At 43.9% G+C, this 27,607-nt stretch overlaps 1 protein-coding gene and 1 long non-coding RNA gene across 14 annotated transcripts in view; one reads left to right on the top strand and one right to left on the bottom strand.

Moving 5' to 3' along the window:
* TNRC6B (trinucleotide repeat containing adaptor 6B) overlaps positions 1-27,607 on the bottom strand; it is a 233,827-nt gene that overhangs the window by 123,078 nt on the left and 83,142 nt on the right. For 2 of the 13 annotated variants that reach the window (XM_043543779.1, XM_043543790.1), the window contains exon 1: positions 13,876-14,096. The exons of 6 other annotated variants lie outside the window; for them this stretch is intronic. In XM_043543779.1, coding sequence (XP_043399714.1) covers positions 13,876-13,880 — 5 coding nt within the window. In that variant the 5' untranslated portion in view covers positions 13,881-14,096. Of the gene's footprint in view, positions 1-13,875; positions 14,097-27,607 lie in introns of those variants that run through there. 5 more of the 13 variants (XM_043543794.1, XM_043543799.1, XM_043543795.1 and 2 more) reach the window with 3 other exon arrangements.
* On the top strand, positions 13,793-19,636 carry LOC122465217. Its single transcript, XR_006289894.1, has 3 exons — positions 13,793-13,840; positions 18,337-18,436; positions 19,172-19,636. It is a non-coding gene; the product is annotated as an uncharacterized LOC122465217 (long non-coding RNA).

Genomic DNA, 27,607 nt, shown 5'->3' with positions numbered 1-27,607 from the left:
TTTAAATCAGGATGTGTCTTCATTGCCAAAAAAGGTGGGGGGGGGGGGTTCCACACCAAGATAACTAATGCAGGTTACTTATCTGACTGTAAAATCCTAATGGAGAAAAGGCACAGCTAGTTTTTACTGTGACGTAGTTAGAAGAGGTCAACTGCAAGGCCAGCATGAGTAAGGTAATAGTGTTGAACTCTACTAGTTACATCATCACAGTAAAAGTTACCTGCACTTTGTCTCCACTAGGATTTTACAATGGGATAGTTAATGTGCATTAAGTATACCTTTTCTTTTCTTTTTTTTTTTTTGGGGGGGGGGTGCGGGGGGGGAGAAAAGGCATTGCCTAAGTCTACACGAAGACCTTCACTACAAAAAAGGTGCTGGCTGCCATACACTAACTAACACAAGGTAAAATCCTAATGAAGACAAGGTAGTTGTGGTTTTAACAGAAGTTAGGTCAAGATAAACCCAGACTACCTTCTAGTATTTATCTGAACCTGCTAACTCCTATTAAAAACTACAACTACACTGTCCTCATTATGGTTTTACCTTGGCTGTGTCTACACTATGAAGCCTAGACCTAATTGTTATGCTGGCATAGCACCCCCTAATGTGGATGCAGTCGACACCAACAGTAGTTCCTCTGTCGGTGTAGGAAAACCACCTTTCCAAATGATGTTAGATACATCAATAGACGCAGGCTATGTCTACAGGCTAGTCTACACTAGAAGTGCTACAGCGGTGCAGCTGCACCAATGCTGCTATAGTGCGTCCCATGAAAATGCTCTATGCTGACAGGAGACAGTTTGTGTAATTTTTTAAAAATATGAAATACCCTAATCTAGACATTCCCTGTATGTGTCTCTCTCCCCTCATTTATACAACTTTTCTACCTTTTTAAAAAAAAAAAAAACATTAAAAATTTAAACCTTGTCTACCCTGGAATATTCTACAATCAACTGGAGAACGAGTAGGATTATGACAACTCAAGAACCAAGGATGTGAAACCTAATGGAGAGCAGAAATGTTTTTTATTCAGACTATTAATATATTACATCTTTTTAACTAGAACACTTGAGAAAAAAAATCTAGGGATTCACAGAAGAGCTGGATGATCTAATAGACAATACTTGACATTAATGATTTTTTTTAAAAAAAAGCAGCACAAAAATTGTATATTGGGAAAGGGAAAACTATCATTCTTTATACATCTAGATGAAGCAAATAAAGGCAAAAGCCTTCATTTCCATTTAAAATCATATCCTCTTCAATAGGGCACGTAGCACTATTGAAGGTTTACTGCAACGCTTCAGTGAATTAGACATTTCACTACAATAAAGTACTGGGCTTCAGCTGTATATTGTGATCAAATGAGCTATCATTCAAAAGTGTCTGTTCTACAAAAGCAGAGCACAAGCATACTGAATTTTGACTTAGTAACAAGACTTATCAGACCTTGTCCATTCATCTATCAACACAGGATTGGGCCTCATGGTGTATGCTCTAGTATTTTGTCCAGTACATTTTTAAGTGCCTCCACCAACTTCCCAAAAGAGATTATTCTATATTTGAATAGCTATAAAGAGTATTATTAACACAGGCTATTGAATGTAACATAACATTAAGAATTGCACAATTAAAATAACAAACAAACAAATATACAAACACTAAGATTAAGGTTCCAATAGCAAGATTAATTCCGTCATGTTGCACATCTACAACAATTTATATAATACTATTTAATTATAAAAAGCAATATAACCAGCTGCATATTTTAACAGGAAAAAATGAAATAAAAACAGAAGATAACATTTCTGCCTATGTGACTTTGGAGCTTATGTCTCAGAGACTTAAGCCAGTAAGTCACTTAGGGGTAAAAATTTCAAAAGTACCTATGTATAAGCAAAATGACCAAGAAAATTATGCTGCTGTATTCCATGATTTGTTATTTTAACCTGAGTAAACATCACAGTACATGAACAGGATTTTTAAAAAAAATAATTCATTTCTAATTTTGTGTATTAATAAAAAGGTAAATAAACTGTCTATCTGAATAATGTTAACATCTAAATTTATCCAAATTAGGCTGTGAAGTTCACACCTTACTGAAATGAGTAAAGTACATCTTAATCTTTGATGCTGTTCTTGTTTAGATGGAAAGTTTTCTATCAATTTATATTTTACTACCATACATTCATTACAGGAAAAGCTTTTTTCTTCGTCACTTTAAAAAAAAAAAGCTTAGAATTCAGCAAAAATTTCAGAAAGCAACAAAGTTTGCAGAAACTACTACTGAAGGATACACTTTTTTTTGGCAACAGAGGTTTTCTACTGTCCCTGACTTAACGCAGTGCCTTTAGAGGATACTAATGCATGTGTCTATAAACACAAGACTATATACACACACACACATTATATACAAATGAGACTTTTGCAACCTTCTTCGTGTAAAACATTACTGTTGAACTGCTTGTCCCTTTTGAGGGAGAGCAGCAGTCCCTGTCTCTGGTCAGGTCTACACTTAAAATGCTGCATCAGCACAGTAGCACTGATGCAGCTGTACCGCTGTAGCACTTAAAGGAAGACACTCCTACGCTTTGCGAACAGGGACCGCTAACAGGGAGTTTCGAGAGGGAGTTCTTCAGGTGAAGGAGGAGCAAATATGGGACCCTTTGGGTAAGTGGCTGTCTGTAGTGTGTGTTTGTGTTTGGGGGTTACTTGCTGTGTGCTGAGCTTGTGTTTGTCTGCCTGTTTGTTTGTTTGAAGAATCGTGTGCTGAGGCCGGCAGTTGGAAGCTGAGAGCTTCTAAACAAAGGTTTGAAATCTAGAAGCCTCTGTTCACTGGCTGAGCCTTAATCAGGGGGTGGGGCTATCAAGAAGGCCAGGGCTCTATAAAGCAGTGAGCAAGCGACCAGGGACCGCTATCAGGGAGTTTCAAGAAGGGAGTGGAAAGGGGGTGAGGTACACTTGCCATTCTGTAAAACCTTTAAACTAAACTATAGTCAAAACTTCTTGATTTAAACAAAAACCTTATCATTAACCTAGGTAGCTGTAGGAGAGAATGCAGGCAGAACCCCAGCAGCAGAGTGGGGGCTATCCTGTTTATTGCACTCTGTGCAGCATGTATGATTACCTGCCCTGTGGGCGGGTAGCGTATGTGTGCACTTGGTGCAAGGAGCTCCTGGCCCTCAGAGACCATGTATGGGCTTTGGAGGCCAGGGTGGCAGAACTGGAGGAGCTAAGGGAGGCAGAGAGGTATGCTGATGAGGCTTTCCAGGACACTGCAGATTTGTCCCACCTCCGGTCAGACAGCCCCTGCGCTGTTAAGGAGGATGAAAGGCCCAGAGAAGGAGGGCAGCCAACGGAAACAGAGGGAAACCTTCCCATAGTTGGGACCCTCCTTCCAGACGATGTTGGGTTATCCTCTCACACTGAGGTTACCTCTCTGGGGGAGGGAACTCCAATCATTAGGAAAAGGCAGGTGTTAGTAATGGGAGATTCGATCATTAGAAACATAGATAGCTGGGTTTGTGATGACCGCGAGAACTGTATGGTGACTTGCCTGCCTGGTGCGAAGGTTGCGGATCTCTCGAGGCATCTAGATAGACTTATGTGTAGTGCTGGGGAGGAGCCGGTGATCGTGGTACATGTAGGTACCAATGACATAGGGAAGGGTAGGAGAGACGTCCTGGAGGCCAAATTTAGGCTGCTAGGAAAGAGACTGAAATCCAGGACCTCTATGGTGGCACTCTCAGAAATACTTCCAGTTTCACGCGCAGGGCCAGGTAGGCAGGCAGAGCTTCAGAGTCTCAATGCGTGGATGAGACGATGGTGTAGAGAGGAGGGGTTTAGATTTATTAGGAACTGGGGAAACTTTTGGGATAGGGAGAGCCTATACAGGAAGGATGGGCTCCACCTAAACCAAGTGGATCCAGACTGCTGGCACTTAACATTAAAAAGGTTGTAGAGCAGTTTTTAAACTAAGAGATGGGAGAAAGCTGATTGCTGCAGAGGTGCACATGGATCGGACAGAGACTTCTCTTAGAGGACAGTCTATTGATAGAGATTCTCTAGGTTTTAGTCAGGAGGAGAGGATGGAAGAGGATAAAGTATGGGCCAGATCAGATGAGAAACATTTACATAAAGAATCTGACACATCAGAAAAGGGCAGACAAATAAACAGTGACAAGTTTTTAAAGCGCTTGTACACAATTGCTAGAAGTCTAAATAATAAGACGGGTGAACTAGAGTGTCTTGTGTTAAAGGAGGATATTGATATAATAGGCATCACAGAAACCTGGTGGAGTGACGACAAACAATGACACACAATCATTCTGGGGTACAAGATATAAGGGAAGGACAGAACAGGTCGTGCAGGGAGGGGGAGGGGGAAGTGGCACTATATGTGAAAGAAAATGTAGAATCAAATGAAATAAAAATCGTAAATGAATTCACATCTTCCACAGAATCTCTATGGATAGTAATTCCATGCTCTAATAAGAATATAACAGTAGGGATCTATTATCGACCACCTGACCAGGACAGCGATAGTAACGATGAAATGCTAAGAGAAATTAGAGAGGCTATCAAAATAAAAAAAACTCAATAATAGTGGGGGATTTCAATTATCCCCATATTGACTGGGTACATATCACCTCAGGACGAAATGCAGAGACAAAATTTCTCGATACTTTAAATGACTGCTTCTTGGAGCAGCTAGTACAGGAACCCACAAGGGGACAGGCAACTCTCGATCTAGTCCTGAGTGGAGCGCAGGATCTGGTCCAAGAGGTAACTAGAACAGGACTGCTTGGAAATAGTGACCATAATATAATAATATTTAACGTTCCTGTGGTGGGAAGAACACCTCAACAGCCCAACACTGGCATTTAATTTCAGAAAGGGGAACTATGCAAAAATGAGGAGGTTAATTAAACAGAAAATAAAAGGCACAGTGACTAGAGTGAAATCCCTGCAAGCTGCATGGACACTTTTCAAAGACATCATAATAGAGGCTCAACTTAAATGTATACCCCAAACTAAAAAACACAGTAAAAGAACTAAAAAAGAGCCACTTTGGCTTAACAACCATGTAAAATAAGCAGTGAGAGATAAAAAGGCATCTTTTAAAAAAGTGGAAGTCAAATCCTAGCGAGGTAAATAGAAAGGAGCATAAACACTGCCAAATTAAATGTAAAAATGTAATAAGAAAAGCCAAAAAAGAAGGAGTCTGAAGAACAGCTAGCCAAAAACTCAAAAAGGTAATAAGTTTTTTTAAGTACATCAGAAGCAGGAAGCCTGCTAAACAACCAGTGGGGCCCCTGGACGATCAAGATACAAAAGGAGCACTTAAAGATGATAAAGTCATCACAGAGAAACTAAAGAAATTCTTTGCTTCAGTCTCCATGGCTGAGGATGTCAGGGAAATTCCCAAATCTGAACCGTCTTTTGTAGGTGACAAACCTGAGGAATTGTCACAGACTGAAGTGTCACTAGAGGAGGTTTTGGAATTAATTGAGAAACTTAACAGTAACAAGTCACCGGGACCAGATGGCATTCACCCAAGAGTTCTGAAAGAACTCAAATGTGAAATTGCAGAACTATTAACTATGGTTTTTAACCTGTCCTTTAAATCAGCCTAATGTACCCAATGACTGGAAGATAGCTAATGTAACGCCAATATTTAAGAAGGGCTCTGGAGGTGATCCCAGCAATTACAGACCGGTAAGTCTAACGTCAGTACCGGGCAAATTAGTTGAAACAATAGCAAAGAATAAAATGGTCAGACACATAGAAAAACATAAGTTGTTGCGCAAAAGTCAACATGGTTTCTGTAAAGGGAGATCGTGTCTTACTAATCTATTAGAGTTCTTTGAGGGGGTCAACAAACATGTGGACAAGGGGGAATCCAGTGGACATAGTGTACTTAGATTTCCAGAAAGCCTTGGACAAGGTCCCTCACCAAAGGCTCTTACGTAAATTAAGTTGTCATGGGATAAGAGGGAAAATCCTTTCATGAACTGTAAACTGGTTAAAAGACAAGGAACAAAGGGTAGGAATAAACGGTAAATTTTCAGAAGGGAGACAGGTAACTAGTGGTGTTCCCCAAGGGTCAGTCTTAGGACCAATCCTATTCAACTTATTCATAAATGATCCGGAGAAAGGGGCAAACAGTGAGGAGGCAAAATTTGCAGATGATACTAAACTGCTCAAGATAGTTAAGACCAAAACAGACTGTGAAGAACTTCAAAAAGATCTCACCAAACTAAGTGATTGGGAAACAAAATGGCAAATGAAATTTAATGTTGATAAATGTAAAGTAATGCACATTGGAAAAAATAACCCCAACTATACATACAATATGATGGGGACTAATTTAGCTACAACTAATCAGGAGAAAGATCTTGGAGTCATTGTGGATAGTTCTCTGAAGACGTCCGTGCAGCGGCAGTCAAAAAAAGCAAATGGGATGTTAGGAATCATTAAAAAAGGGATAGAGAATAAGACCGAGAATATCTTATTGCCCTTATTTAAATCTATGGTACGCCCACATCTTGAATACTGCGCACAGATGTGGTCCCATCATCTCAAAAAAGATATACTGCCATTAGAAAAGGTTCAGAAAAGGGCAACTAAAATGATTAGGGGTTTGGAATGGGTCCCATATGAGGAGAGACTAAAGAGGCTAGGACTTTTCAGCTTGGAAAAGAGGAGACTCAGGGGGGATATGATAGAGGTATATAAAATCATGAGTGGTGTGGAGAAAGTGAATAAGGAAAAGTTATTTACTTGTTCCCATATTATAAGAACTAAAGGCCACCAAATGAAATTAATGGGCAGCAGATTTAACACAAATAAAAGGAAGAAGTTCTTCACTCAGTGCAGTGTCAACCTGTGGAACTCCTTGCCTGAGGATGTTGTGAAGGCTGGGACTATAACAGGGTTTAAAAGAGAACTGGATAAATTCATGGAGGTTAAGTCCATTAATGGCTATTAGACAGAATGGGTAAGGAATGGTGTCCCTAGCCTCTGTTTGTCAGAGGGTGGAGACAGATCACATCATTACCTGTCAGGTTCACCCCCTCTGTGACACTTTGTATTGGCCACTGTCGGTAGACAGGATACTGGGCTGGATGGACCTTTGGTCTGACCCAGCATGGCCATTCTTATGTTCTCCAGTCTGTAGTTAATCCACCTCTCCTGTCGACAAAGCGCTGTTTACATGGGGGAGGGGGGGGTGTCAGTATAATTACGTCACTCAGGGGTGTGGATTTTTCACAGCTCTGAGCAACACGGTTATACAGATATATGCTGAGAGATTATGCCACACACACTCAAAGAAACTGCGAAACCACCTGATCAACATCCTATAAAGAATACAGGGAAAGATTAAGAATGAGCTCTCAAAACTGCATACTCTCAACAAACAGCTGGATGTGTGTCTGTCAGGCTTAGCAGATAATATGGCACCAAAACTGCAAAGACATAAGCACATGCATAAATTTTATACACTGATTTTCAGTGGGACTACTCATGTGTATTAAGTTGTGCACACAGAATCATAGAATATCAGGGTTGGAAGGGACCTCAGGAGGTCATCTAGTCCAACCCGCTGCTCAATGCAGGACCAATCTCCAATTTTTGCCCCAGATCCCTAAATGGCCCCCTCAAGGAGGATTGGGGCCAAAGGCTACTGTGACATTACAAAGAGATGGTGCCTTACTAAGCTCCGCTAATAAAATCTTATGAAATGATTTTTCCATCAATTTTATTTTTATCCCCTTCCTGCTTCTCAACGCACCCACAACATGTAAAGGCACTACTCTTCTTTGAGAACCAAGTCTATATCTCGTTTCCCGTTTCAAATGTTCTTCCTGTAGCAGTACTTAAAGAAAGGTTCTAATTGTATTTCAACTAAAGACAAATGGAGAAATGAAGAGGGGAAAGAAAACCTAATTCAAACACACAAAGGGATTTCACTCCGACTATTTCACAGAGTCAAAGCACTGACAATATCATATCAAAATGTGCATGCTGAGCTATTACAGAGACAAGGTAGGTGAGATAATATCTTTTATTGGACCAACTTCTGTCAGTGAGAAACTTTCAAGCTACACAGAGCTCTTCCACAGGTCTGAGAAAAGTAATCTGAGTGTCAGAGCTAAATACAAGGTCAAACAGATAGTTTATACCATAAGTAGTTAGCACATATTCTAAGGGACCATTCAAGGTGAAATGGCCCCTTAACAACCCCGTAGTCATAGAACAAAATGGGGGGTTAGTGGAAAACAGATTGTTGTAATAAGCCATAAACGCTTTGCTAAGTTATGAACACGTGAAAATAGTGGGTTATTATGGGAATAGATTAATAGCCTTAACTACAGAGTATACAGCCTTGTCATCAGCTGTAACACAGTTACAAATTGTTTCCTGATATTTTTACTTTAGCTAAATAATTCATTGCTCCCTTAGAGTTTATACACTTCACTACTTGTAGGTTTAATTATATCGTTTTACAGCCCCGCTATATATATATCTTTTAAATCTTTGTTGCTAGATCAGTCTCTTCTATATTTTTGTGAATAATATTTTTCTATATTATATCTTCTTTTAACTCCCCCCAGCTCATCATCACCTTTCTGCTATTCAAATAGTCTGAACTTTACAGTATTCAAAAGGCAGACTCACAAACACCATCTAGAAAAGAGAACTACCTCCCTATTAGCATGTAACTATGTATTTGCAGCCTAACACTGCACTGCCTTTTTATGACCACAGTGCACTGCAAACTCAAATTCAATTTATAGAATCTACCCCCAATTTAATATTATCATTTTAACTTCTATAAGTGCTTTGTACTTATGGTATTTTCCATCCTAGGTTCTCAAGCACTTTATAAATAATGTGCCTCTTCTAATTTTGCAGATGGGGAAACCGAGGCACATAAAGTTAACTTGCTCAAAAGCACACAGAATTTGTGGTAGAGGCGGAACTGGAACCCAGCTCTTCCAGTTCATACCTGGGCCTTAAGTTCTCTGCCAACAGAACAGGAAACCAGTTATGGCTGTGTAATAGCCACTCAATACCCCCAAAAATGTCTCTTAAACATTGTTATGCCACCACCATCACTATGAATGAGATGAAAGTTTTGTCTCCAAGACCATTCAGTCCTTGGCCTCTGTCTTTGAACTGCCAAAAAGGGAACCAGTTAGTCTTACGTGCAATTTAGACACCTGACCTCAGATAGCTAGTTTTCGGTCACTAAGATCAATAATATATAATCATTAATAATAATAAACAACAACAGCACCCCAAAGAAAAAAAAATGAGATGAGTAATGTTGGATTTATTACATACCATACAAGAACATCTTAGCTCATCATTTTCAAAAAAGGAATGTGATAAATCGCCAAGTTCTTAATGTCTTACTACTTCAAAAGATCAACAACACTGAGATTTAGAACAAAATTAACCCATCAAACTAACTGTATTCCAACTGGCTTGGAAGTCAATTTTTTTTTCTGGACATCTAACTCGATTCCTATTTAAAATATTTTTTATTTTATCTTGAGCTACAGCTCACTTCATCAGATGCATGTAGCTGTAGCTCACGAAAGCTTATGCTCAAATAAATTGGTTAGTCTCTAAGGTGCCACAAGTACTCCTTTTCTTTTTGCGAATACAGACTAACACGGCTGTTACTCTGAAACCTGTTATTACCCTTAAGAATTTCATGGTCATGAAGAGACTTGCACATAGTTCTGATTAAAATATTCAGGATATAGTATATGTAATAAAACTCTGACTTCAGGCTTCAGTGATCATCAATATTTATTGTTCCATGAAGTAAATACTCAACATTTTTTTTTAACCTTTCAGATCAGTAAATCTGGATATTCACCTCAACACACATTAATGTCTACCTATTGAACTATAATTCAGCAGTTAAGGCCAGATTTTCAAAATGTATGTAAGCACTTAAAAATGCAAGTAGGTCCTTAGTAGGATTTTCAAAAGCACCTAACTCTCATTTAAATTGATGAGAATTAGGCACCTAGGTGCTTTAAAAAAGTCCTCTTCTGCTAGCAACTGGACCATGAGGTTTGTCTCTCTCTCTTTGGGCATGCCTACACTGCATTAAAAACCTGCGGCTGGCCAGTGCCAAGGAACTGAACTATGGGGCTATTTAACTGTGGTGTGGACATTTGAGCTCAGGCTGGAGCCCGACCTCTGGGACTCTCCCCACTTGCAGTGACCCAGAGCCCAAACATCTGCATCACAATTAAACAGCCCCTGAGCCTGAGTCAGCCAGCATGGGCCACCAGCAGGTTTTTAATAGCAGTGTTAATACCCTAAAGACTATGGGCTGGATTTTTCCCAACGGAAATTAGGCACCGAGGCGCTTGAGATTTAAGAGCACCTAGTTGCCTAACTCCCACTGGGAAAAATCTGGCCCCTAGTCTCTAAGAGTACACACTAAACTTACAAACTTTTAGGCAGGCTACAAAGCTGAGATTCAAACACCCATGCATAATCCCCTAATAGAGTTTTGAATGAAGATTTGTCTCAGCCAGCCACTTGCAAGTATCTCTCTTTGAAGCTTCACTAAGTTGAAGACACTGAGGATGGGCAACAGATTCCTGCCAACTTGAACTGACTCTTTTGGAAGCAGCACACTTCCTTTCCTCAATTAAGAAGCAGAGTCTTGGAAATCCTTTACAGTAGTAAAGAAAGAAAAAGTTGCCAGCAGAAGAGGCCTACCAAATGGTTTTTAATTTATTTATTTTTGCTATGTTCAAAACCACTAGTGCCACTGTCCAAATTCATTGAAACCTGATCTTACCTCCTTCACCCTGCCCCCTTGCCCCCAAAAAGTCATTAAATTATTAAAGTTGTGAGTCTGTCTTGGGAAGGGACTTTCCATTTGCTGCAGATATCTGCAATAATTAAAACAGGAATGTCAATAAATGACCAACAGAGTTTTGTAGACACTGCCACCACTTTAAGAAAAAAAAAAAAAAGTATGGTGAACCTCAAACTCCAAAAAAAATGCTACTACTAAGCACACAAGCTTGTGGCTGAAACCTTGGATGTATGCCTCCTGCGGGGACTCCCTCAGATTGACCTGAAATAATTTAAAATTTTCCTTTTGTATTGCAAAAGCATATTTGAACACTAACAATATGGAGAATTGTCCAGGTCAATTCCCCCGCCCACACCAGTAAAAGCTTGATATGTTTCCTCTCTCCTCTGGAAGTAAGACTCCAACATGGTGGCTGGGATTTTGCAGCTTGCAAAGTAACTTGTGTATCCTATTCTAGGTCCTGTTTGGTCAAAACACTTAAAAGGTTTACACTGCCATCCGTTCATGTTTGTCCAGAGGAAAAAGAAAATCCCTTTTAAAGCCCGTATTCACAGTGTACCTTCAAGGATGTACACCTAGGCAGGAGTTCACATCTTATGTGCTGTGGTCACTGCTACTTCCAAATTTTGCTCCTGTTTGTCTTATCCAGGCCGATCTACTGTAGTCCTGAAGAGCAGTCAAGACTGGAAAACAGCCTGCTGTTTTTCAACCAATGTACTATCATGCTGAATTAGACACGATGGGTAACATGTATATATTACACATTATCAAATGGCATAACAAACAAAGTGAAATAAAAGTATGCAGCAAAAACAAGGCCAACTCCAGTGCCATTAGCAAACCAGAACCAAGTCCATGTTCTTCCTTCCTCCCAAGGCCAACCATCCAATGACCACAACAAATACCATATGAAATACTCAAGTTGGTATTTTTTACTTAAAAAGTATCATTACATTTCCACAATGTTTTTTTTACATATTTCACTAAAGACTAGTTGAATTGGCCTAAGCAACAGGTGCATTAATTGGATTTTGATTACAGTAATATCATCATTAGCCCACAAGACCGTGCTAACAAAAACAGATTTAAGCCCATATTTCCCTAACTTTTAGCATCAGGTCACAGTTAGAGGAGATTCTTACACAGCAGAAGATGGAATCCACCTTCAGTTCACTAACATTCTCTTCCACTTGGATGACCTAGTTCAATGACAAAGTAACCCTAACAGCATCCACCCCCTAATGAACCCCAAAAGGAAAACAATTTTTAGCGACACAGACACACTCCTCCAACTCAGAATAAAGCTTATTTTCCTAATGAACATACATACCCTACTCTAACTTATTACTAAACAGCCTGCCCCTACAAATTCCTAGACATTCTAGCTCTTTTCTTGTTATATTTTGAACTGTCTCCTATCCCAAGAGAGAGTCTCATGCGATAATGTACTAGAATGAAACCAGAAAAAATGAAGATGTTTTTCTGTCAAATACATTCAGGTTTGCCTATTCAGTTTGTGCTCTGACCATGCAGCTGTGGGCTCAGAAAAGATATACATGGTGATCCCCTATTAGAGGAGGTTTTCATCCTTGACTTGTTGAATATAATTAGATTTTTTTTTTTAAATTAGAGTCTGAAAATGGATTCAGATTAACTGGATGTGATTGTCCCTACAGTAATCTGCTGCCTAACCAGCCGACTACAAAAATATGTCACACAGAGTACAAGGCCTCTCAGAAAGAAGGGAGCGGGGGGAGAATGTACACGACCACAGCAAAAACTACTCTGTCTTATTTCTTCCACTCCACGAAAAGGAGCATTACATCACACTCTTACAATGCAGGGGGAGGGGGCTGTTCCCAGAAAGCAAGATTTACAGTTATTTTCCTTTACTCTTCTGCTTGGTTCTAGAAGAGATGTAAAAATCAATTAGGATTTAATTTTCAACAATGCAAAATTTGAAGAAGATTTAGAAGAAGATGACAGCTCTTGAACTGCATGTCTTAGTATGTATGTGAATGGTCATTTCCTACTGGATATGAAACAAACATCCTGCAAAAAAAAAAAAAAAAAAAAAAAAGCTATAGTCCCATATCTCAGATGTGTATATAAATACCTTAAAAAAAGGTTTGGTAAAAAATTTTTGGACTAAAATTTGTGATGTGCAATAAAGGGGAGCTCCCTCAGGGAGCAGGGGGTTAGGAAAGACTACTTCTAAACTGAGACTAAGCTAGCATGACTGACTGGTTTGAACTCTAAATGCCATGTTTATGGGGCAGTACCATTTGGTCCCAACTATGACCAAAATAAAAACACATCTGGTTGCAAAGCGGGGGGAGCGGGGGCACAAGACAGAGAAAAAAAAAAGAAGAGCGCAAGCCATGCAAGAGAGGATGAGCGCTGATGCACATTTTGCACAGGAGGCTTTCAAGCACAGGAATCCTCCAAATCCTAAACCTCCCAGTACTCACTCCCCAACCCCAATATTTAAAACGTACTGATGCATCATTTCAGTTTTTACATCGTTATGGCAAGTATGGCCTAGTAAAAACACTTGTCCCCCCACTCCCCTTGTCGGCCCTAGCAGTAGAAAGAATGCAAACCCATTTATATTTATGCAAATTTTTGCAGCAGATTTAAGAGCTTCAGGTTCTTGGGGGAGAAAATCGCTGGGGGGGGGGGGGGAGAAAAGCCTGTTTAAATAACACAGGATTTTCAATAATCCCTAGCACTCTCGCTTGTTTGGAAAACAGAAAAATTATGTAATTTGCATATAAATGTATTTAAATTGCAATCAAACCCTTTCAAATTTTTCAAAACACTTCTGCCACAGCTTTTCAAATCGTAAAATCTTGTCAAAGTCCATTAGATGTAAGAGCTCAATGATTCACAATCGTCTGAAGCAAGTGTTTATGCCAGACAAACATCGCCGTGCAACACCACAGATGAAACGGTCAGACCTGATCCACATACAATCTATCGGTAGGTTAAAAAAATAGCTGAAATATACTACTAACCTCATAAAGTGCAGCAGTGCTTAAATCCAGCGAGTTGAGGCATACAAGGTAGAAATGGAAATGAAAAGAGATCCAAGAATGATTTCTGTATATGTTTTTTCAATTTTAAATGTTCAGAAACGAGCAGAGACTCTGTCGGCCATTTTGGCTTGAACTCACTCTCTCGCTCTTGCGCTCTCTCTCCCCTCTGTCTCTCTAAAGGAAGAAGCTTTTTGTGACCTTCAAATAGAGGCAGGTCATGTGACTTGGTGCAGGCTGTCAATCAGGAAGAGGAGGGTGGAATGCTACAATCTTAAAGGGAAAGCAGCCTTTTTTGCACCTAAAAGACTACTTCGCAGTGCGCAGCTTTCCCTCAATAGTGTAATGCTGCTGTAGCATACTTTCCATCTGCATTACTTCTCATCTATTTATCATGCAAAAGTAGTACACAGAAACAAGATTTTATCCAGTATATCTGGGGATAGGACTAAATAAAAGCATAGCTGGATTTTTTTTTACACTAGCTACAAATTAAACCAGCGAATCATGTTAATGAAACATTAAGCGTGCACCGATGAAAAGTTATAAAACATGAAATGCAAAAATTAAGTTTCCAACAACAATATTCAGTCTTCTGTACTGGACTTTGAGGCACATGGCCCCGGCAGTTGCTGTCTGCTCCCCCCCCCGCCCCCCACACCCCTGCAAGAGGAAGTGTCCCTTTAGGAAGGCCCCATCTGGCTTTACAAATGCAAGACTATGCAGTAATAAGTACTGCCACCAGCACTAAGAGACACACCTTTACCACTTCAAAACTGAGCCCCTACATATCAGCAGTTCCAGACAGCTATTTGTCAGCCTAAGAACAGGCAGCAGGTAAGCAAGCAGATGAGGATTGGAGAGAAACGTGGGGCACAACCAGACACAGACACTTCTCCAACTTTGAATAAAGCTTATTTTCTATGAACATACACACCCTACTCTAACTTATTAGTAAACAGCGCACCCCTCCAAATTCCTAAACAATCTAGCCCTTTTCTTGTTCTATGTTGAACTGTCTCCTATCCCAAGCTGGAGAAGCCTGGGACCCAGCATCAGGTTGTTTCTCCCTCTGGATCCGTGGACTCTGGAAGGAAAGGATGTGAGGCTGGGGTGGGGAGCGCAGCTGGGCTCTGGGGGATAGGGAGAGTGGGTTTCTGGGCTGGGGGGCATCCTGCAGCTGGGTTCTGGGGAAGGAGGGGGTGCAGAGCGTCTGGGCTGGCAGGAGGCCATAGCGGGGCTCTGGGGGAGGAAGGGATGCGAGTGTATGGGCTGGCAGGGGGGCCGCGGTTCAGCTCTGGGAGTAGAGGGGGTGCGAGTGTCTGAACTGGCAGGGGATTGCGACTGGGCTTTGGGGACACAGGGATGTGAGTGTCTGGGCTGGGGAGCACCCCACAGCTGGGCTCTGAGTGTAAAGGGGTGCAAGTGTCTGCCCCCGTACTGGGCTCTGGGGGGAGGAGGCAGAGAAACAGGAACATAAGAACAGTCATACTGGGTCAGACCAAAGGTCCATCTAGCCCAGTATCCTGTCTTCCGACAGTGGCCAATGCCAGGTGCCCCAGAGGGAATGAACAGAACAGGTAATCATCAAGTAATTCATCCATCCCCTGTCGCCCATTCCTAGCTTCTAGCAAACAGATCAAGAGTACTTGTGGCACCTTAGAGACTAAGTCTTAGAGATTATAGTCTTGGCCTTCATAACATCCTCTGGCAAAGAGTTCCACAGATTGACTACGTTGTGTGAATAAATACTTTTTTGTCGGTTTTAAACCTGCTGCCTATTAATTTCATTTGGTGGCCCCTACTTCTTGTGTTATGAGAAGGAGTAAATAATATTTCCTTATTTAAAAAGAACGAGGAGTACTTGTGGCACCTTAGAGACTAACAAATTTGTTTGAGCATAAGCTTTTGTGGGCTAAAGCCCACTTCATCAGATGCATGCAGTGGAAAATACAGTAAGAAGATATATACACACACACACAGAACATGAAAAACTGGAGATTGCCATACCAACTCTAATAGCCCCAAGGTGGGCTATTATCAGCAGGAGAAAAAAGAAAACTTTTGTAGTGATAATCAGGATGGCCCATTTCAAACAATTGACAAGAAGGTGTGAGTAACAGTAGGGGGGAAAATTAGCACAGGGAAATAGTTTTTAGTTTGTGTAATGACTCATCCACTCCCAGTCTTTATTCAAGCCTAATTTAACGGTGTCCAGTTTGCAAATTAATTCCAGTTTCTTATTAAATTAATTCCTATTTTACTTTCTACACCAGTCATGATTTTACAGACCTCTATCACATCCCCCTTTAGTCATCTCTTTTCCAAGCTGAAAAGTCCCAATCTTATTAATTTCTCCTCATACGGAAGCTGTTCCATATCCCGAATCATTTTTGTTGCCCTTTTCTGAACCTTTTCCAATTCCAATATATCTTTTTTGAGATGGGACAACCACATCTGCACGCAACATTCAAGATGTGGGCATACCATGGATTTATAAAAGGCAATATGATATGTTCTGTCTTATTATCTGTCCCTTTCTTAATGATTCCCAACATTGTTAGCTTTTTTTGACTGCTGCTGCACACTGAGTGGATGTTTTCAGAGAACTATCCACAATGATTCCAAAATTTCTTTCTTGAGTGGTAACAGCCAATTTAGACCCCATCATTTTATATGTACAGTTGGGATTATGTTTTCCAACATGCACTATTTTGCATTTATCAACACTGTATTTCATCTGCCATTTTGTTGCCCAGTCACCCGGTTTTGTGAGATCCCTTTGTAGCTCTTCGCAATCTGCTTTGGACTTAACTATCCCTGCATCCATGGTTATGGTTATCATTGGCATCAGCTGAAGAAAAGGAACTCCTATCCCTACATTGTGATGAACCTTCCACCAGTCTAGGGAATGCTTCACCAGCTGGGGAACTAACACCTGCTTGTTGAGGTGTTCGTTTGGCTCTCAAGGCCCTTGAGGAACTTGGCAGCCATGTCCCAGGCGAAAACCAACCTACCTTCGAGTGGCGGACGAAAGGCCGAAATAGCAGCCAAGTGGACCTTGATAGATGAAAGAGACAGGTCTTGCAGCTTGATATGCAGAAGGTAGTCCAGGATCAACTGCAATGAGGCCCACTTGGGCTGAATACCTTTTATCCAAGATCCAACAAGTGAACCGCTTCCGTTAGGCTAGGTAGATCGCTCTGGTGGAGGGCTTTCTGCTGCCCAACAGGACCTGCTGGACAACGACCGAGCACTCCTGCTCCTCCGCATTTAACCATGTAGCAGCCAAGCTGTCAGGTGCAACACTGCCAGGTTTGGATGTAGAAGACTGCCGTGGTTTTGGACAGCAGGTCCAGTCTGAGCGCCAGCTGTTAACTGAGCAGACACCGAGAGGTCCAGCAGCGTGCCGAACCAGTGCTGGCGTGGCCAAGCCGGTGCTATGAGGCTCATCTTAACCCTGTCCTATTTGATTTTCATGAGGACTCTGAATTAGCGGCACTGCAAGGAAGGCATACAACAGAGCCTCTGACCACGGGAACAGAAAAGAGTCCAACAGGGAGCCTCTGTCGATCCCCCGAATTGAGCAGAAAACGGGGCATTTTCTGTTCTGCCCGTATGCGAACAAGTCCACCTGGGGAGATCCCCACCTCTGGGAGATGAAGCTGACCACTTCCGGACGGAGGGACCACTCATGGTGAGACAAGAAGGTCCTGATGAAGTGATCTGCCAAAGCATTCCTGGCCTCAGGGGGGTGTGCGGCTACGAGATGGATGCCCTGTTGTACACAGAAGTTCCAGAGCCTGAGGGCTCCCTGGCAAAGGGCAGACTACCTAGCCCCGCCCTGCTTGTTCATATAGAACATAGGGCTGTGTTGTCCGTCAGGACCTGGACCACCCTGCTTTTTATGTTAGGTCGGAAGGCTTTGCAGGACAGGCGAACTGCTCTGAGCTCCCCAACATTGATATGTAGGGAGCGATCATGACTTGACCAACAACCTTGCAGGCTGAAATCGCCAAGGTGGGCTCCCCACCCCAGGTCCGAGGCATCAGAGATGAGGGTCACCAATGGGGAAGGAGCCGCGAAGGGAACCCCCTCCAACACCAATGCAGGATTTTGCCACCGTGTGAGTGACGACAGTACGTGGTCTGGGACCCTGACCATACGGTCCACGCTGTGTCTGTTGGAGACGTAGACCGACGCCAGCCACGCCTGCAGGGGCCTGAGGCAGAGCCACGTGTCCCGGACCACGTAAGTGCAGGCAATCGCAGGCACGTCTGAGCGGTGGTAAGGGTGGGCTTGCATGCATAAGATCAGGTCCACCATGGCTTGAAACAGAGCCTCAGGGAGGAAGGCTCTGGCCTGAGTAGAGTTGAAGACCCCACCAATGTACTCTATGCATTGTACTGGAATTAAGATCAATTTTTTCTTGTTTATTCACAGCCCCAGGTCGCAATAGGTGAAGCCACACTTGATCCTGGGACCAGCCCTTTTTCAGCCAGTCATCAAGGCAGAAATAAATTTGCACCCCTCAATGCCTCAGGTAAGCAGCCACTGGCGCTATACACTTTGTAAACACTCTTGGGGCTGACGAAAGACCGAAGGGCAGTGCAATGAATTGAAAATGGCAGTAGCCCAACCCAAAATTGAGGAAACGCCTGTGCCCTGGGAAATGTTAATATGGAAATATGCATCCTTCAAGTCGAGGGCAACGTACCAGTCTCCCACATCCAGGGAGGGAATAATGGAGGCCAGAGAGACCATGCAAAAGTAACTTCTTTAGAGACATGTTGAGGCAGCGCAGATCCAGAATGGGTCTGAGGCCCCCTTTTGCTTTTGGGATTAGGAAATAATGGGAGTAGAACCCTTTCGCCCCCTTCAAGTCTGGAGGGACCTCCTCCATCGGTGCCAGGCATAGGAGGTTCTCGACCTCCTGAACAAGGAGCTGCTTCTGAGAAGGGTCCCTGAAAAAGGACAGGGAAGGGGGGTTGGGAGGGAGGGTCAGCCATGAAATGCAGGGTGTAGCCTGAAGATATTATGTCGAGCACCCAACAGTCCAAAGTCAGCCGCGACCAGGATGACCAGAAGGGGTGCAGGCGGTTGAGGAAAGAGCAGGGGGGTGGATCCTGGGAAGTGACTGGGGCACCGTCCCCAGGCGCATCCTCAAAATGCCTGCTTCTGGCTTCCCTGGGCTCTGGAAGAACCAGGCTGGGCAGAGGAACAGGAAGACAAAGAGTGACACCATTTAAATCCTTTATCTCTGTCCTTCTTCCTGTAGAAGCTGGACCGGGGAACACGCCAGGACCTTGACGGAGGCGGAGGCTGACGGAACGGGCTTTCTAGTTTACTGAATGGTGTGTAAGCTGAAGGAACGGAGGATGGCACGGGAGCCTTGAAGGCTGTGAAGCCGTGCATCAGTCCAGTCAGCTCTGAAAAGAGCCCTGCTCCCTCAAACGGAAGGTACTGAAGGGTAGTCTGCATCTCCTGGGACAGCCCAGAGGACTGTAACGAGGAGCTGCACCTCATGACCACCGCAGAGGTGACTACCCTGGCTGCAGAGTCCATAGCTTTCCAGGCCATCTGAAGGTTACCGCTCGCCACCACTTTGCCCTCTTCCACCAAAATGGCAAACTCCTGGGCTCGATCCTGTGGGAAGCCCTCCTGAAACTTGCTGATGGAGTTGTACCTACCGAGCAGGGCTGGATGGCTAGACACCCAAAATTCAGGCTGGCTGTCAAATAAATTTTCCTGCCAAACAAGTCCAGCCTCTTGTCATTTTTATTTTTCATGTACCACTCTCCTGGCCCCGCCTGGCCTTTTCGTTGATGGCGGACACAACCAGGGGGACCCCACTGGAGGGTGGGTGTACAGGTACTCAAATCCCTTTGAGGGGACATAGTACTTCTTTTCCACCTTCTTGGGGGTAGGCGGAATGGAAGAGGAGATCTTGCATTGCAGACTTGGCAATTTTGACGACAGAGCCACTCATTTGTGAGGGGCCGGTCAGCGCTTTTGTCTGGAGACTAAGATGACTGCACAGCAGTGTGAGGGGCGGCTTCCCCTTCCTCGTCCAGGGACGGCTCCTTGGGCAATAGGGCCACTCCGACTCAGGTGCCAGCTGTACCGGGGGTAGCTTGTCCAATGTGGCCTTGGAAAAATGGTAGGAGTATGGGACCGGCATAACAGGTACACCCCACGGGTTCTAGTACTGCCACTGAGCGAGCCATTGCTCCTGCCTCCACACCACCGCTGCAGGAACCACGCTGGTCTCGCAGACCAGTGGTAATACGCCTTTTATAGGAAGGGGCTGAACTCCCATTTAGGCTCGGACCATTGCCCTTCCAGTGACCAGGGCAGAACCATAAATGCCTGAGTCTGATCTGATCAGAACTGATCCTCATCAGCAACTGGGGAGCAGAGGTCAAGGACCAGTGCCAGCCCGAAGAGCGGTACCAGGGAGCCAGAGACCGGTGTTGCAACCTGGAACAATCCCACACCGTGGGGATCGACACCTGGGAGACTGCCTACGCAATGGTAATCTGCACTGTGGTGAACTCTGGCAGGAGGGCTGACAGTACCAGGGATACAGGGATCGGCATCGTAACTCAGGTGTCCCGTGCCTTGCGGGTGGAGACTTGGTGTCAGGGACCTGCGTCTTGTTACCAGGGTCCGAGGCCGCAGCAATGGGGACCGATGCCTGCAGTCCAGGGATCGGGTATGCTCCACTGTTTTAGGGGGCGGTCCCATAACCGGCTTGCCCATAGATGCCGGGGCCTTGGCCGGGTCCATCACCTGGCTTGGCGTCTGTGGTGCCAGTCAGCCTACTTGCTCTTTGGCCGCCAGGTCCACTTCAGGCACAGATGACTCTAGTAGGGGCCGGGACCCCCTGCTGCTTCCAGGAGCTGGAGGGGGGTCCCGGGCTGGGATGGGGGTGGGGGGGGTCCTGACTGCACGGGTACTGCGAAGCAGCTCCGGAGCAGGCACGTGGCCTGACACAGGTCCTTTGCCCGAAGCCCCTTTCTTCTGCGGTGCCAGTGGGTCCGTCGACTTCAACCTTTCTTAGGCACTGGGGATGGGGAATGGTGCCAAGTGGATTCCAGTGCTGGTGGTACGCTGTGTACCGAGATACCAGGCATGGAGTCCGATCGAGAGGGCGCCAAGGTAGGACAAAGAAGTGCAGCCTCCACGAGGAGGGCCCTCAAGCGGATGTCCCACTCCTTCTGATTTTGAGGGTGAAAGTTTTTCAAGATCCTGCACTTATCCTTTCTGTGGGACTCCCCCAAACACTTTAAACAGCTCTCATGGGGGTCACTAATGGGCATCGGCCGGCTGCACAATGACTATGGCTTAAAGCCTGGGGAACGGGGTATGCCTCGCTCTGAGGCAAAGTCCCAGCTGGGACTCTAACTCCTAAACTACTACACTAACACTTAAAGGTCTAACTAAGTACCTATCAACTAACAAAGGAGACAGAACAATGGACTGTAAGAACCGCTAACACCCTTGCAATGCAAGACAAGGCACTCCGACCAACCGTCATGGGTGGTAAGAAGGAACTAAGAGGGCGTAAGGTTGGCAGTGCCTAATATACCAACGCATGAGCGTGACACTCAAGGGGGCGCGACAGCCAACCCTACGGATACCGCTACGGCTCCAATGACTGTGCACGTGCACACACCTAGAATGGAATCAACATGAGCAAGCAATTGAGGAAAAACTGAGGCTTTGATGAGGAAGGCTGCTGTGTAGATGCATCAAGTGGGTTAGAAGGTATCTTTCTCTGGAACTTCTCTCTCTTTCTTGGAGATTCTGTTGGTCTCTAAAATCCAGAGAATTGCATCAGACAGGATCTGTGAGCCATTTGTGATCTATTAAACTTCCTTTTGTTTGCAGGAGCAAGGTACCTAACAAGCGTAACGTGGCCCTGGAATCCTTAAGGGTATGCAATGACTCTTGGGTATTTTCCACAAACAGCTTCAGTCCACCAAACAGAAGTTCCTCTATCATATTCTGGACTTCTCTGGAGAAGTCACGTAGCTATAACCAGAAAGCCCTGTGCATCACCACTGTTGTAGAGATGGAGCGGGCCTTGGTATCTGCAATATCCAGAACTGCCTGAAGAGATGTTCTGGCTAGTAACTGTCCCTCAAATTAGTGGCCTGAAATTTTTCCCTTTGGTCCAGCGGAAGCAGTTCAATAAACAATCCAACTTTGTATAGTTTATGTAGTTGTACTTTGCCATCAGCACCTAGTAACTCGCAATATGGAATTGTAGGGTTGCTGATTAGATTAATAGGATTTTCTCCCCAGCAGGTCCTGGCACTTCTGGTCTCTGTCATACAGGGTGACTTATAAAGATGCTGCTTACCCCATTCATTAACCATATCAACAACCAGAGAGTTAGGTGGAGGAAGGGAGAATAAGAACTTTGAGTCATTAGTGGGCATGTAATTTTTTTTTAAAAATCAGCCCTCTTACATGTGCGCATTACTGTAGCTGGAGACTGCCAAATGAATTTTCCAGGATGCAGGAGAGCCTTATTGACAGGAAGGGCAATTCTGGATGGTCTCTCAGATTGCAGAATATCCAACAGCTTGGGTTGGGATTCTCTGACCTCTTGAAGAAGTAACAGTTGGAATTCTGCTACCCACTTAACAAGATCCTGGAACTGCCAAAAGTCATCAGCCACAGGTGGAGGAGGAGACATTACAGCTTCATCCTCCTTAGTTCCTTGGGCTGCATATGTTCCATCCTGTTGCTGGGGAGAAGAAGCTTGAGTCTCCCTGTTATCCCAGTAGGAGAAGGTTGGGGCGCTGGAAAAGTGTCTGTGATAAGCTGCCCAGGGATCCCAATATGGCCACTAAGGACCATACGGGGGAGCAGGTGGCATTCAGTGCTGCTCCCACCAGGAGTGGTGAGGTCCTTGAGTATCAACCTTACCCCGCCAAGAAAGGGGGTTCGTATATTAGTACGAGGGGGAATCCTGAACAGAAATCTGAAGGGAAGAAGAGGATGATGAAGATTTCTTCTTCTATTGGTGGAGTGTAAACCAAAAAGGTAGGTGATGGTACAAGGACTGTATAGAGCTCCAAAGATCAAGTGGCTCTCAGTAATGAAAGGAGATCGGTACCCTCTGGTTCAGCAGTCACTGATAAGTCCTTTGTGCATCCAAAATCTTGCAGCACTAAATGATGTTGCAGTATCAAGTATTGTTGTGGCATCAAAAAATGTTGCAGCACTGAGGGGTACTGTGGGACTACACCTGTCCTTGCTGATCAGTACCAATTACTTAGGGTGCTTCACAGATGGCACCAATGTGGCTGGAGGCTTACATAGTACCTAAGAACTCAACAGCGGTACCAGGAGAGAAGTTAAGTCCAACAGTACCGATACTCCGTTTGCTCTGTCATTTTCAAAGTAGGCAGTACCGGGGTCTTTCCAGCACCATGACTGGACTTAGACCTGCGGGGCTTTCCCACTACACTGGTACTGGAGGAGCCTGTTGCCTTCACAGTACCGAGCCTTGAGGACGTCATCTCTGAAGCTGTCGACCTGGTTGGGGAACAAGATCTTCTTGAGGATGACTCCTTGGGACGGGAATTAGCACTCCTTCTCTTAGGATGTTTAGAAGAGGACTCGGAGGATTTCCCCTCTGTGAGAGAATGCTGTGCTGAGGCTGAAACAGCGCTAAAAGCTCCTAGGGAGGGCCTCTCTGACCTGATCCCAGCGTTTTCTTACTAATGTCACTCTCTATTTCTACATGACCCATCATGCATGAAACCTGTGGACAGATCTTTACAAATGACCTGAAAATCTCTACTAGTCCTTCCCTGAATAATTTCCCTTCACTAACTGCCCTTCCTTTTGAAGCCTTAGAAAAAGGATCAGCTAACTACAAATGTAGACAGTCTGACTCCATGCATAGCCCTTAATGTAATCAAAAGCATCACCACCTAAAGAGGTTGCTAACCCCATGATGGGCAAGGAGTTCAACAAATCTCCTTTATCTGTCTAATAGTCAACAGAAGATCCATACGCCTATTACCTCAACATTGTACTAGAAGAAGAAAAAACTCAGAGCTCCGATACCTGCATAAACATGATCACTAACCCTTAGTTATAGCCACATGGTCTGCTGGGAGAATGGTATTTCTAGGCATACCCATAATCCTGTTGTCCGCTTGAGGAATTAAACAACACAGAAGTTATCTAGGGAAACTGCACAAGAGTCCAGAGGGAAAATCTCAATCTGGAGTTTTATTCTTGGCTTCCAATATATTTTGAATGTGGAGTGGAAAAAACAAGGGGGGGGGGGGCGAGAGAGAGTGGCTGGGAGGGGTTTGTGCTCTCCTCCATGTCTCAATGAACAAACCTCAGTTGCGGGTAATAGATCTTAATTAACGCTGCTGGACCTTCCTATGTAAACAATCTAATCGCAGACTCATATTCTTCCTCCAACAATCTCCTTCTTTCAGAAGGGGAACCAAGGAGGATTATCTTCTGTGAATAAATCCTAGGATGAATAAAACAATACCCCCACCACTCGCTCCCCTGGACGGTTCATACTCCATGTGAGGTCAATCTAATTATAGCCAAATCTCCAGTAGTCAAAGAAATATGAAGAGTTTAGGAGTGAGGCTAACCTAGGATGTAGCCCTTTAAGTGAAATAATCAGAGGTAAAGCTGATAAATATACAGAACATCCCCTCTACTGGGTCATTCATCTACTTCAGCAGGGCTCAGGTTCATCTACTGCTTTTTCTAACTTGTAGGTCTTTGGACTCTTTACCCTCCAGTTTGGTTCATATGTGGGGGAGAGGGAATTTGCAGTCCAATCTGGCCAAATCCCCCCTCCCACCTCCCCGCCCGAAAATAGTGATAAAATTTTGACTAGAGTCAGTTTCTCCACTACTGTAAGTCAGTAGTGATCAGGTAAGGTGAGCTATTACCAGCAGGAGAGCGGGGGGTGGGGGGGGAACCTTTTGTAGTGATAATCAAGGTGGGCCATTTCCAGCCGTTGACAAGAACTAGGCAGCTCTCCAACACCACTTTCTACAAGCCATTACCCTCTGATCCCACTGAGGGTTACCAAAAGAAACTACACCATTTGCTCAAGAAACTCCCTGAAAAAGCACAAGAACAAATCCGCACAGACACACCCCTGGAACCCCGACCAGGGGTATTCTATCTGGTACCCAAGATCCATAAACCTGGAAATCCTGGAAGCCCCATCATCTCAGGCATTGGCAGGATTGTCTGGCTATGTAGACTCCCTCCTCAGGCCCTACGCTACCAGCACTCCTAGCTATCTTCAAGACACCACTGACTTCCTGAGGAAATGACAATCCATCGGTGATCTTCCTGAAAAAACCATCCTAGCCATTATGGATGTAGAAGCCCTCTACACCAAAATTCCACACAAAGATGGACTACAAGCCGTCAGGAACACTATCCCCGATAATGTCACGGCAAACCTGGTGGCTGAACTTTGTGACTTTGTCCTCACCCATAACTATTTCACATTTGGGGACAATGTATACCTTCAAATCAGTGGCACTGCCATGGGTACCCACATAGCCCACAGTATGCCAACATTTTTATGGCTGACTTAGAACAACGCTTCCTCAGCTCTCGTCCCCAACGCCCCTAACCTACTTGCGCTACATTGATGACATCTTCATCATCTGGGCCCATGGAAAAGAAGCCCTTGAGGAATTCCACCATGATTTCAACAATTTCCATCCCACCATCAACCTCCGCCTGGACCAGTCCACACAAGAGATCCACTTCCTGGATACTACGGTGCTAATAAGTGATGGTCACATAAACACCACCCTATACCAGAAACCTACTGACTGCTATGCCTACCTACATGCCTCCAGCTTTCATTCAGACCACACCACACGATCCATTGTCTACACCCAAGCTCTACGATACAACCACATTTGCTCAAACCCCTCAGACTGAGACAAACACCTACAAGATTTCTATCAAGCGTACTTACAACTACAGTATCCACCTGCTGATGTGAAGAAACAGACTGACAGAGCCAGAAGAGTACCCAGAAGTTACCTACTACAGGACAGGCCCAACAAAGAAAATAACAGAACGCCACTAGCCATCACCTTCAGCCCCCAACTAAAACCTCTCCAATGTATCATCAAGGATCTACAACCTATCCTGAAGGACGACCCATCACTCTCACAGATTTTGGGAGACAGGCCAGTCCTTGCTTATAGACAGCTCCCCAACCTGAAGCAAAATACTCACCAGCAACCAGATATCACACAACAGAACCACTAACCCAGGAACCTATCCTTGCAACAAAGCCCATTGCCAACCGTGGCCACATATCTATTCAGGGGACATCATCATAGGGCCTAATCACATCAACCACACTATCAGAGGTTCGTACACCTGCACATCTACCAATGCGATATATGCCATCATGTGCCAGCAATGCCCCTCTGCCATGTACATTGGCCAAACTGAACAGTCTCTACGTAAAAGAATAAATAGACACAAATCAGAGGTAAAGAATTATAACATTCAAAAACCGGTTGGAGAACACTTCAGTCTCTTTGGTCACTCGATTACAGACCTAAAAGTGGCAATTCTTCAACAAAAAAACTTCAGAAACAGACTCCAACAAGAGACTGCTGAATTGGAATTAATTTGCAAACTGGATACATTTAACTTAGGCTTGAATAAACACTGGGAGTGGATGGGTCATTACACAAAGTAAAACCATTTCCCCATGTTTATTCCCTCCTCCCCCGCCCACTGTTCCTCAGACCTTCTTGTCAACTGCTGGAAATGGCCCACCTTGATTATCACTACAAAAGGTTTCCCCCTTTTCTCCCCCCCCCCCCCCCCCCCCGCTCTCCTGCTGGTAACAGCTCACCTTACCTGATCACTCTCATTACAGTGTGTATGGTAACACCCATTGTTTCATGTTCTCTGTGTATATAAATCTCCACACTGTATTTTCCACTGCATGCATCCGATGAAGTGAGCTGTAGCTCACAAAAGCTTATGCTCAAATAAGCTTATGCTCAAATAAATTTGTTAGTCTCTAAGGTGCCACAAGTCCTCCTTTTCTTTTTGTGGCTCTTTTGGGTAATGTTGATCGCTAATTTGGCTCCTGAACCACTGAGGTCTGAGTATCACTGAAGTAGAACCTGATATGGTGGTCCTCTGATAAGCAAGAGGTAAAACTGCAAACACTAGACAGTTAAAAAAAAAAAAAAAAGACAAACTAAAGTAAACCCATCACTAATTTACACCCCAAAATGACACACCCAACATATTCCAATGCACATTACCCTGTTACAGCACCAACACAAATAAGCATTTTGTCCTGAAAAACAATACAATACTTACTGGGAATATATTTGGAAAAAGTAGAATATCTCAATAATTTACAAATTAGGAGAAAAAATACTTCAGTGTTGGTCAAAGCACACTGCCACCCCACTGAGTCTTTTTACAGATTGGTCTTCACCCCCTGGCAATCTAGCCCACTTTAAGCTTTGCCTTAAAAAAAAAAAAAAAAAAAGGCAATAATGGCCCTTGTTCAAGGTAGAAGAAACAATGAATAGAATATTTGACACAGATTATAAATTTGGAAACTGTGCTTTTCTGCAGCTAGTTAATTTGAGGCTCATGCTTCAAAAGTGGGGATATGAAAAGAGTAGTGAAAGATAACTTTCTG

This window comes from Chelonia mydas, chromosome 1, assembly GCF_015237465.2.
Source record: "Chelonia mydas isolate rCheMyd1 chromosome 1, rCheMyd1.pri.v2, whole genome shotgun sequence".
NCBI classification, from domain to species: domain Eukaryota; kingdom Metazoa; phylum Chordata; order Testudines; family Cheloniidae; genus Chelonia; species Chelonia mydas.
Note: the sequence above shows the minus strand (reverse complement) of the source record. Positions and strands in the feature narration are given on the sequence as shown.